At 47.6% G+C, this 12,007-nt stretch overlaps 1 protein-coding gene across 2 annotated transcripts in view; it reads left to right on the forward strand.

Moving 5' to 3' along the window:
* METAP1D (methionyl aminopeptidase type 1D, mitochondrial) overlaps positions 1-9,243 on the forward strand; it is a gene marked incomplete at both ends in the record, with an annotated part of 49,257 nt that extends 40,014 nt beyond the window's left edge. For both annotated transcript variants that reach the window (XM_080621391.1, XM_080621390.1), the window contains 4 exons: positions 7,280-7,377; positions 8,016-8,063; positions 8,944-9,022; positions 9,165-9,243. In XM_080621391.1, the coding sequence (XP_080477517.1) occupies positions 7,280-7,377; positions 8,016-8,063; positions 8,944-9,022; positions 9,165-9,243 (304 nt within the window). The remainder of the gene's footprint in view (positions 1-7,279; positions 7,378-8,015; positions 8,064-8,943; positions 9,023-9,164) is intronic.
* Between the last annotated feature and the right edge of the window lie 2,764 nt (positions 9,244-12,007).

Raw genomic sequence — 12,007 nt, forward strand, 5'->3', positions numbered from 1 at the left:
GATTCTCTCTGAGAGGTAATTATCCTTTTCCTGTCACGGAACAACAAATGATAGCTAACTACAGAGGCACATTTGCAGTAGTCACATTCATCAACTGCAGAAAAAAAATTCAATTTAATTGTGCAACACAGCTGCACATAGGCTTTTTGAGCATTTCTGTTGTTCTCCCTGTCTTGCTATTCCTCCCTCCAGATCTATTTTTTAAACTTTTTTTCTGGTTATTTTTTTCCCCTTTTTTGTCTCTTCTTCCATTTTTACTCTCTGTACTTTCTTGTTAAAGTAATTTTCCTTTGTGGCTCTCATTCTTTTTTCCCCATTGAAGGCTATGAATGTAGAAAATTATCACAATTACTCATATAATTGAGCCTCTTTGTAGCAAGTGCAACTCCAGTAGCCTTTCTCCATCATGAAAATGGTTTCATTATAGGGTTTTTCATATTCTCTGACACCATCTACACAGAGGAACAGGCGTGCAGATGAGATGTACTAGGAACAGGGTAGATCAGTAAGGTCACAGTAGGAATAATTAGCTCTGCTATGGAAAGAGCATCTAGGCCTTTTACTGCTACATAAATGTACTGTCCGTGGCTTTTAGTCACAAAAAAACTTACTAACAAATGGAGCTCCCGCCTACTACTTTGAAAAAAAGATTTGTATCAACACTACAATTTTCCATCATTAAGACTAATAACACAGAGCCTAGTATACATCAAGGGGAATAAAAAGAAAAATCTCACATTCAAGTGGCGGCTGGGTGCTGACCTTTGTTCCCTTTTTTTGTGTTCAACTTAACTCTTTACAAAAAAGAGCCACACGCCACACCAACATGCAGGTGAACTCCAGCTAGTGCTAGCAAAGCATGGCATTCAATTGGAAAATCTGATAAATCTCCATGCAGGATAATGCATTTCATTACAGATTCACTACATTAATTCTAGCTGTATTAAAAAAAAAAGAAAAAAAAAAAGAAAAAAAAAGAAAGAAAAAAAAAAGGAGGAAGAAGAAAAAAGAACAGAATTGAATGTGACATTGGATTTTTGCTGTGTTGGTACACAGGTCAGTTTACGTGCAAAGTGTAAATATATATAGTCAGCGCCCCCTTTGAAAAGCAGATTAATCAAAGCTAGGAGCTGTTCAAAACTACATATGAAATAGCAGGTCATTAACTTTATTTCTCAGGAATTTATCATGTTGGCAATTTAAATGTGCTGATTTGTTTAGAAATACTTTAACACTGCCTCTGCTGAAAGATCGCCTTGGTTTGCTGAAGCTGTGTGTTTCCAGTTATTTGTGATTTGGTATTTGCATGCAGACAGACATATATAATGCATACATACATACAAATCTGAGGCTTTGAAAGAGTTAGATACCATAAATACCCGAGAATAGGCACCTACCTACAAGCTGAAAACATTTAGGCCCATCAGAATGCAAATGTATCTTGGTTTCTTTCATCAGTATTTCTAGATAGGTGCTCAAGTGATATGCAGAACATATCTTACACACAAATAATCAGAATATTTCCTTTCTACAGTAGATTTCCAAGTAATTATATTGCAGAGATGAGTTTGCATTCAGTATTGTAACATAGTCTTTGTTATGGAAGCTCGATAGCTGACACTCAGTGTTTCATGGATTCCTTCTCCCATCACCTACAAGTTGCAAATAAAAGATTGCATGGATTCACAAATTAGTTTGCTTAGAAAAATCTGACTCTTTGCTGACCTGTTCTTACTGAAAGTGGTGGCAAAGCTGTTGGTCAGCTCCAGTGGAAACAGAATTGGGCCCTGTGTTCCATTTTCTTCTACCATTTCTGACATTTCTCTTTCCGACAGAAACAAGTCTAGTTTGAAATTTACTTGTTAGACAGTGAGCTTAGGTACGTGGAAGCGTTGTGTGAGTGTAGAGAGCTAAAAATATAAATGTGAGATTATTAAAGAAACCAATTTCCAACTCCTAGAAAAAAAATAGTAGTAATGAAAGTGTTAATAAATGGTTTAAAATGTTTAACTTGTAAGTATATGTTTTGATATTAATTTAGAACAATATAAAGCAGATTTTAAAAAAAAAATCTGTTTCTATCAGATTATGCACATTTAAACAATAAGTGGCTCAGGCAAAATAAGTCATTTTAATGTCATCTGTGATAGATTTTCCTTGACAGCTACTGTAAATTACAATTACACTGCTTCTCTCTGCACTTGAAAGTAAGCATTGCAATAAATTATCTTTTATTTCAATCCATCATGTCTGCTTTCAGAAACAGAGAACCTCAAATAAAAGTTCAGCACTATTGTAAGAAAAATACAGTAATTTGTGTTCCGGTTTGAAACTAAAATGTACCTTTCTTTCAAAAAACAATTGTTGGCTCTCAAAAATATTACTAATTATACCTCAACATTTATTGTCATTATAGGGAATCCCTGAACTTGTGCATTCCCTCAGTCTAATATAATTGTTTAAGAAAAAAATACTTTAATATTTTCCCAGTAGAATTTTGTAGTTTCTTAAATTGGATAATATGGTACTATTCAAAATGGGTATTTTTATCAGGAGGAAATCTCATTTAGGCTGATTCTGTTTTCAAGCATTAAGAAAAAAAAAAAGGCAAATATGCCATTCGGTGGTCATTTTGCTAACAATATAGCTAAGAAAAACACAGTTACTTCTAATTAAAAAAAATAAAATACCTAGATAAGAAAACAATTATCATAGGTCTCATCTCATTCAGTGTTTCCCAAGTGTGTTCCCAAGTGCCCAAAAGTGTAAGACAGGTTTAGCAACTTCAGCCACTCATGTCATGCTGTTCTCTCTGCAAGACTGTTTTATCCCTGGGGAGAGAAGCTGGCACTGTAGGGCAGGCATCCCTAGCTGAGAATCAGTTCACCAGGATGTTCAGCCCGAGTAGCAAAGCCGTCTGTGCCATCTTGTCTGATCAGCAAAATTCTTCCCTTATGCCATCAAAGAGCCCAAAGTGGTTTCTGTCAATGATAAAAAGAGGATTTGTTTCAATTTGTTTCCTGTGAGGGCTTAGAATACTGTACCAGACTTGCCTTGAGGAAAATCACAATATTTGGTAAAAAGGAAAGAAATTGCAAGTTTGGGTTGGTTTTCTCCCACCCCCAAAAAAAATGGGGCTTTCAGTCCTAAGACTGAATGTATGTTTTTTTCCTCTGGAACTGGGTTGCCTGTTATCCTGTAGATGCTCCTAGAGGCTATCTGTACAGGGCCAGCCCCCTAAGGAAATTCTTTCAACCTGCTTTTCAGCTTCTTAGCAGGAGGGATTTATAACCCAAGAGCTCCTTTCAGAGGAGGCTGCAGAGTATCAAGGAGAGCTTTGTAAGAGTCAGTCCTGCCTGTTGTGGCTTTGTGGCAATTTCCCTGTTGGACTGCTGGCAGGGCACGTCTCTAGACTCATCCCTCCTTTTGGAGAATTAACTGTTGTCTGGCAACATGGGAAGAGGATACTCAGGAGGGAACTGGCACCCAAGTCTTTTGTCTCTGTCCATTCTCAGAAGCATGATACCACCATACGAAAGCTCTGCCTATGGGTTTAGGTGGACAGCCTGGCCCTCAGTGATGTTCCTTTACCAGCTTGACTGCTGCCAGTCCATCCCAATGCCAGATACTTTGCCTGGCTTTGCCATCAGCAGAAGGGGAGCAGCACTGCAGGTACTCTTGACTCTGCAGCCACTGGGCTGGAACACATGGCAGCAAAACATAAAATCAAATACTGGGCTCATTAAATGATTATGCTTTTAATCCTGCCCAATTCACCTCTGCCCAGGTGTGCAACATGGCTCAAAGAATAAACTGTGTGATGGTAAATGTGTCAATGGATATTTTTGACAATAGTTATTTTGAAGAACCTTTTTTCCCCCTTGATGCTGTCGGTGTAGCGTGGCTCTGCTGCCCAGCCTTTGCTCTGGAAGTGATTCAGCAGCCAAGGGGAACTGGCAGACTGGCGCATCCACCCAGCGGTGCAGCTCTCCTTTCCCACGGCAGATGCCAGGTAGCCCAGCTCAGCCGTGCCAACTGCTGCCTCCACCTTCACTGCTTTCCTACTTGCAGTCAGGACTCCTCTGGATGCCTGATTTTATGCTGCTTGTCTGCTAGGTGCAGCACATGGAGCTGGGGCTGCGATCTTGTAAGGCTGCCTTCCAGGGAGAGCTGGAAAGAAATGCCAACACTGACAGGTCCTGAACTGATCAGTGAAACAGTGAAACCGAAATGTTGAGCTGTTGTCAGCAGCAAATGGCAGAACTTGTGCAAAAATTATCCACTTCATGGCATCTTGATTTTTAATCAGATTCCACAGCCTGGGAATCCTGGAGGCTGGAGAGGCTGACCAAGATTAACAGTTCAATTCACTCTTCTCAGAGCTGTTTCACAGTCCTCCTGACAGCACTTAGAGCCAAATGCGGGATTACTTTTGCAAGTTGTAGCTGGGGTTAGTAGCTTTGGGTTTTTATGAAAGCTGCGTGTTTTACTGTAACTCCACAAGGATGAATGAGCTCACTAGGATTTTTAAATACTCCAAAGTAAAGCTAGTAGTTGTGGAGTGAAATTCCCTATAAGGTGCTTCTGAAGCGCATGCAAATGCTAAAGCCAGATTGAACATGGCTGAGTTTCATACCTGCAGCTTATTTTCTCCACAGGTTTTCTGTGTGTCACTTCAGGTTCATTGACCACGTTGCATTTTATGTAAAGAATACCCAAGCTCTCTATGTAGACGTTATTAAGTGGGAAGGAGGAGGGGCACGGACGTCCGTCAGCGCCGATGTCAAAGCCCTGTGAGCTCCAAGATCCCTTATTTTGATCACAGACAGCAACCACTGAAGTATTGGTGCCAACAGAGTTCTTTTCAAGCTGTTTGGCAGGAAAGTGGCAGAATTTGCTGTTGAAATGCACTAGAACCACTTCTTTCACCATCTGAGGACAGGATGCTGTCTTAATACTGCCTTCTGTGTACCTCTGCGCTCTTGCACCCGGTGCTCAGCACGCAGCTGCTGCTGCCACTGCCACCCTTCTCAGCAGCAGCTGAGTGCTGGGGCGAGAGCTTCCCCTGCCCACAGAGAGTATGTGGCCATGGTGCTTGGAAGAATAGCTGCACAGAAAAGAGCTTTCTGCCTTGCTATAGAAGATGGGTATTTCTGGGGGGAAAATCCTGTAATAATACAAAACATCTCATAAACCAACCGTGCTTTTTCAGTGGTCAGGAATGCCATGTAAGGACATAGGCAAAGCTGAATAGTCAGTGGGATTGTTTGTCCTCTTGCAAAAAGGCTTGCAGAAGAAGGTGAAAGAAAAGCTTATCACATGTTGCATGGATGGCTTCTCCCATCTTTTTAGAGAATTGCTTCACTCATATGGGACTCATTATCTGCATTGCTCTGGGCTTGGTCACTGGAGACCATCCGTTTCATTTTGTATATGTTTCTGAGTAATCTGGCTTTCTGACTCCATTCCCTGTGCTTCTTCCTTGGCCTTCAGTATTGTCATAGCCAGCAGGCCAAGTCTCTGACCCAGATGTGGGCAATGTGTTAGAACGGAAGGGGAGAAAGTTTTCCATGTCTAAGTAGGACTTTTTGCTGCATAAACCTTCATTACTTTTTTTCCATAGAGATGGCTTTGTGTACAACCAAATGAAGCCAAACTTCTAGCCTTATTGGTAACCCTCTTTGCCAATACTTAGGAGTTTGGAGGCAGCTAAAATTGACATTCCATTTTCTCTAGAGTTAATGAATGAAATATGATGGGTCTTTGTATCAGAGCAATGGGTGGGTAAAAGCTACTATACAAATCCTGTTAGAATGTGCTTTTAAGGTCTGAACGCTGCAGCATTATTAACCATTGACCCGACTCCTCTCTCATTGCCATTTTGCTGTGGTGGAGCACCATGTCCCTCAATTGCAGTGGCATTAAAGTCTGGGATGGTGACTCACAGGCACTGGAGCCAGCACTGCAGGGTCTGTGAAGCCTGATGTGCAAAGGGATTGGCATACAACATGTTGAGGCCACTTTGCACCTGAGTGAGAGCCTCTCTGTAGGTTTTAACATGCTTTAATTTCCTGACAGCTTACACTTTTGTTTGAGTTTCTTAACTTTTCTGCTTTTCCACCTGTATTCAAACTCTGAGGAAGCATGTTAGGGTTAAATATAGGCAAACCTGAAGTTTTTAAAACTTCAAGTTTGATTTAAAACAATCAAATTAAGCTTTTAATGTTGTAGGTGAAATCTTTCAGGCCAAGTGCCTTCCTGTTTGATTTTAGAAATAGTATGGGGATCATATACAGGGACAGAGCTAGCCTCCTTGTCACTTCTAATACACCTCCAGGCCCCCCCAGACCTCTGCACGTTTCTGTTTTGAATGTGGCAGCCTTCCTGGCTGAGCCCTTAGGTCACCCCATGCACCACTGCCTGAGTAAGGGCAGAGTCCGAGAGTGAAACCTGCAGACATGGGGTAGCCCAGCAGCCAGAGAACATCCCACATACCTTTTTTAGGGATCAGGATAAGAATTTGCTTTCCTGACATGGGCAGGGATCAGTACCTGACTGTGTTCCTGCAGGCAGCTCTCAGAGATGTTCCTCCCTGAGGCAGGCCCCGGAGGACAAGACAGATCTCCTGGGCAGAACTGATGAACTATGACTCTTTCGTTTTGCTGCTGATGGGTTTGGTGATGGATTCATTATCAGGAATAGATTTGCTAGAGTTTCAATACATTTGGGTACAGAATATTTGCAGTATTCCAAAAAGGAAGCAGTAGGGCTCTTAACTCTCTGTATTGGCAGCAAGAACCTCTTTTCCTGCAGAAAACCCAGTGCAGACAGTGAGTACACAACCCTGTATGGACTCTGCACACAGGAAGGGGTTGGCTGAAACAGAGACTGCAGTTTGGTGGTGTGCTGGAGCCTCAGCTGCGTGGCTTGCTGCCATTTAGCTGTCCCAGATTAAAATGAGTTCCCAATGTGCTTGTGGAAAAGGTTACCCAGCACCAGATAAGAGCATGATATGCTGCCGCCTTGCATAGACAGCAGGGCTGACACAGAAGCTATCAGCCTCTGCTGGCAGGCATGTTCACTCTGAAACCTAGCAATGGCTCACTGGTGCTAGCTCCGATGGCTGCTGTCTTTTCGAGCAGGCACAAAGTGGTGACCCAGTGCTGGGGATGGGAGCTGGGTGATGCTGCTGCCGATACCAGTGTGATGGCAAGACCCAGGGCTGGCAGAGGTGGTGGTTGGGCCACACTCCCTCACGGTGTCCTCTTCGTCCCCGCAGCTCCGTGGCACTGCAAGGCGGCTTCCAGGTCTGCCCGTTCTTCGTCGGCCACGGCATCGGGTCGTACTTCCATGGGCACCCCGAGGTGTGGCACCACGGTAAGCGGCCCCACTGCCCCCCGCGCTCGCTCTGCTGCCGGTGATGGAACAGCTCCAGGAGAGGGGGTAAAATGAGCAGAGCCCCCCTCCTCACCCAGGCACGCTGCCAGTCCCGGCGGGGCTCCCCGGGGGGGGCGTTCCACGCTGGGTACTGGCGGGCAGACCCGGCCTCCTTTTCTGAGAGTCGCACGGGTATTTTTGAGGACAAATCGCTCCTTGAACGAAGTAATCGGGGCAGCAGAGCCCCGCGGACCGCCTCTCACCCCCACACCAGGCGGCATCCGCCGTGTCTCGTGTCCCCGCACCCCTATACACTTGCACCGCCCTCCTTACCCCTGCATCCCCCCCCGCGCCCGAACCATGCCGGCAAAGTTTGTTACGGGGTAAAGAAAAATCTCGGCCAAAAGCTAAAGCCCCCGGACCCGGCCTGGACAGAGCCGCCTTCGGGCGGTCCCGCTGCCGCCGAGGTGGAATCACTTTTGGCGGATGCTGCGGTTCGTAGTGGGGACTGACGTGCGCGGTACCTGCGAGCCAAAAAAGGGGGTTAAGCCAAGTGCTGTTTGCGTTTATTAAAAAGGAAAAAAAAACAACAACCAAAAACCCAACAGTGATAACTGCGTTTTTATTTTCTTTGGTAGCCAATGACAGCGATTTGCTAATGGAAGAGGGAATGGCGTTCACAATAGGTTAGTAACTCTCTGCTACAGGTTTCTTTAAAAAAGCACACACAGAGCAGCCCAGATCTGGACCGTTTCTTTATTGGCATATCGAAATACCCGTGCAGATAGGGACATGTCGGCGACACTGACCCCTTAGGAGGCAGAAGATTAAAATATCTTTTTTTTTTTTTACTATATTAAGGAACCGATTGGGTGAAATAGCTTCCAAATTACAAGATTTAGAAAATTAAATGGTTATTATAAATCCTAGTAAATGACATTTTGGAAGCGTATTTTTGGCAAGGCAGAGGCCCTGCCGCCCCGCTTGGGCTGTGGGGGATGGGAAGGGTGGGAAGGATGGGTAGGATGCGTCCGTGTCCCCGCAGCAGCGGTGTACCGGAGACCATCAGCCCGGGGTGGCTCGTACTTGCCCGCTGCCCGACGGGGCTGCGGCTGGGCTCTGGGGCCGTGGGCTGAGCCAGCAAGGTACCAATCACGGAGAGCCGCCGGGGAAAAGCCCTCTCTCGCACCGTGTGGCTAAATGGCAATTAGAGGGAAATAAGAAAATTGTTGTTTTGCTGATTTAATGAACATTTTAAGCCTGTTTAAAAAATTCACATATTTAAAACTATCTGCTGTTTATAAGTGTGGTTGGTGCTTTGGTTATTATCCACAGGGTCTTAATTAAAGCTTGATTAAAATTCCCTGCTTTTACAAAAGAGGAATGGGCAACTTCCTACCTTGATGTCTTACTCTTTAGTTCCCATTTTAGTGTTGCAAGGGAGCGCCAGCCCAGGGGAGCAGGACCTGTGCAGAAGGGGAGCTACCTGCTGGGGCCCCCCCTTTCTTTCTTGCTTCACACTCCACACAACTAACTTTAGAATACATCTTGTTTTTCTTGCTGCAGAGCCAATAATAATGGAAGGATCCCCCGAATTTAAGATTCTGAAGGATAAATGGACTGCAGTTTCTGTAGACAATAAAAGGTGCCTGATTTAATTTTTTTGATCTTTCCTAAAGCTATAGAACTGATTACTGACAGCCAAAAAAACCCCACCAAAACCGGGTGAGTGTTACGGGCATGGTAGACACATTTGTCCCCTAATAACTGCTAAATGTGCATTTCAGATCAGCACAGTTTGAACATACCATTGTGATTACCTCAGAGGGAGCAGAAATACTATCTAAACTGGTGGAAGAAGCCTAAAGATGGAGCAAGGAGTGGAGGGATTCTGCTTCTGGGATTTCCAGTTTCACTCGGAAGAGAGGAGGATTTCTGTAGTTTCTATGGAGAATGAGTGCTGCAGAACTCACAGCAGAGGACAGAAAAAGCAGCTGGAGAGGTTTGGCTCTGGACATAGACCTTTCCGTGTGTTAGCTGGTGAGGATTTAATAAAGTCCCTTGGCTTGTTTGTGACCCTGGAAGCAGCCATGCACAGCCTGCGAGTGCAAAGGGTTTGGGTTATTTGGGGTGAGGGGCAGAGAGCGGGTCCCCTCTCTTCCAAATCCTGTGTGGGACAAACTGGTATCAGATGACACGGTCTCTGTGCAGCTGAGAGGACAGGGGAACATAGGATTTTCCCTTTATAGCTAAGATACGGGTTCAATTTGTCTACACAGTGATTGGCACAGTGCTGTTTCCCAGGCTGTAACTTCTACTAGGGTGGAAAAAAGTTTCCCAAGGGTGGCAGGAGTGGCAGCCGCCTCTTCTCCCACAGTCTTCCCAACAGCAGCCCCCTCCCCTCCTTCCTGCCTCGGCTAATTTCTCTTTGCACAGCACAAAGAAAAAAGTGATTAAAAATGAGATGCGAAGCGTGCTTCTCTGGAGATCAATAATTGCCCTGCTTGAAGAATTAGCCTTTTTGGGGTAATCACTGCTCTGCGGTGCCCATGTTAGTTAAGGGAGAGGCACTCCGCAGTGAAAGTGTCTAACAGAAACAGAGGAGTTTGCGGTCTGAAGAGTGCCCCGGCTCCTGGATGGAGTTTGGAGCTGATGCTCCTCATGAGCTGTGGGTCCCACTCGGCCCCGCACTCCCTGCGGTGCTGCCCCGGGCTTGCGGGCGGTGGGGGGGGTCGCTTGCAATTAGCCGGTTATTGACCGCCTCACCGGGCCGGACGGCTCTGGCCTTGGTTTTGTGAAGCTACTGGAACAGGACCCTGTCCTGTGAAATGCGGGGTAGCTTTGGAGATCAGTAAGGGACATTGAGAAATGCCCCAGATCCGCGGCAGCAGCGGTGCAGTTTTGGTACGAATAACTTGCCCTTAATTGTAGTCAGATGCTGTCCTGTGCCGAGATTGCCACATGCAGGCGACCGGGGTTGCTCTGCACCGGCTCCCTCGGTGGTTCAGGGCAGAAGTAAGCCCCTTTCTTACAGCATTACACTGCTGTTTGTTTTCACTCGAGTACAGCGAGCTGTCAGCTCTAATAGTTCCTAACAGCATCTTTTCAAAAAGCAGGACCCCACCAGAACACAGCTAACACCGCGGGGCAGCCGCTCAGCTCCGTCCTCCCCGAGAGGAGCTTGGAAGGCCTTAAAACCTGTAAAAACAAACGATGCAGCCAACAAGTTTACGAATACACAGAGGTTAAACAGCGCGCTGAGCCGCGGGAGGCGAGGGACCCGCAGCACTGCCCGACGGACGGGGAAGGGAGTATTTTACTTTCGGAGACCCTGAGGCGCTGGGAGCAGCTGGGGGTCCTGTGCGTCCTGGCGACACACCAGGGGTACCTTCCGGCGGGTGGCCGCTCCGAGAGCCCCTGGATGGCACCGCAGGTGCTGAGCTTCCCCAGTCCCCTGCCGCGGCTTGGGGTGAGGCGGGATCGGGGCAGCTGGGGCCAAGGACACCCCCCCACCCCCATCCCGGTGTTGAGGCTGCTGGCAGCTCCTGGAAGTCCTTGTTTGCTCTGAATCCCTCAGTAACTGATGGGATTGCTTCTTTTACGGACCGCGGCGGAGCGGTGGCAGCCAGGCGCTGGCATTGATGGCGCACGTTTGTAATCCTAATTATGAATGAGACTGAAGGGATGTCTCGGCTACACGGGGACAGCCCGCACAAGCCCTTCACACGGGAATCCTTGCGGGCAAGCACGGTAGGAGCCCCGACGGGGCGGTCGCCCCCGAGGGGTCGGGGTGTTCCGCGGCCTCTCTGTGCCCGCCTAAGGCGTGCTGCCCAGGGCCGGCGTTGCACGGAGGACGGGTGTGAGCAGTGCCGCGCCGTCCGGTCCGCGGGGTTTTGGAGGAGCCGACAGGATTACGGTTCGCCCCGGGACCTGCCAGCGCCCGAACAACCGGGGGAGGTGGCGGCGGAACCGGCGCGCACAGAGCAGCTTCCCCTCTCCGCAGCCGCCGGACCCGAGGCCGGCGGAGGCGCCGGAGCTGTCGGGGCGCCCCGTCCCCGCTCGGAGAACGCGCAGACACGCAGCGGGTGGTCACTTACATGGCCGGGGGCCATAGTCCGCTGCCGGAGGGGTCCGTGTGGGGACACACCGCTACCGCCCCTTCCCGCGCACAGCCGCGGCCGCTTCGTGAGAATGAACTTTGCATCGCGAGCAAAAAAAAAGAAAGGGAAACAAAAGGAGGGGGAGAGGAAGTAAAAGAGGCGTTAGGAAATGGGCAATTAAACCGACAGAGCGCTAATGAAAGGGGGGGTGTGTGTGAACAGGAGCGGTGGGGTCTTGTCAGGTTTTGCGCAGCCCTGAGACGGTTGCTTCAAGGACCGGCGCTGCCCGGTGGAGCCCCGAGCCCGGTATGAGGGCGCTGCCGGGGTGCCCCAGCCCCGGTGGCGGTGGAAGGCAGTCCGGGACTGCCACCTCCAGCGGCATCAGCGCCGCGATTTGTTTTGAATGTTTCCTTTTTTTGGTGTTCCCCCTTTGCCAAAACGCGCTTGATTACATAGATGCGGTGCCGTGGTAACTGTGCACCCTAGACAGCCTAGGTGTAACCGGGAAAGTTCAGCCCAGGCCAGATCAA

Source organism: Psittacula echo, assembly GCF_963264785.1.
Source record: "Psittacula echo genome assembly, chromosome: 6".
Taxonomy (NCBI): Eukaryota; Metazoa; Chordata; class Aves; order Psittaciformes; family Psittacidae; genus Psittacula; species Psittacula echo.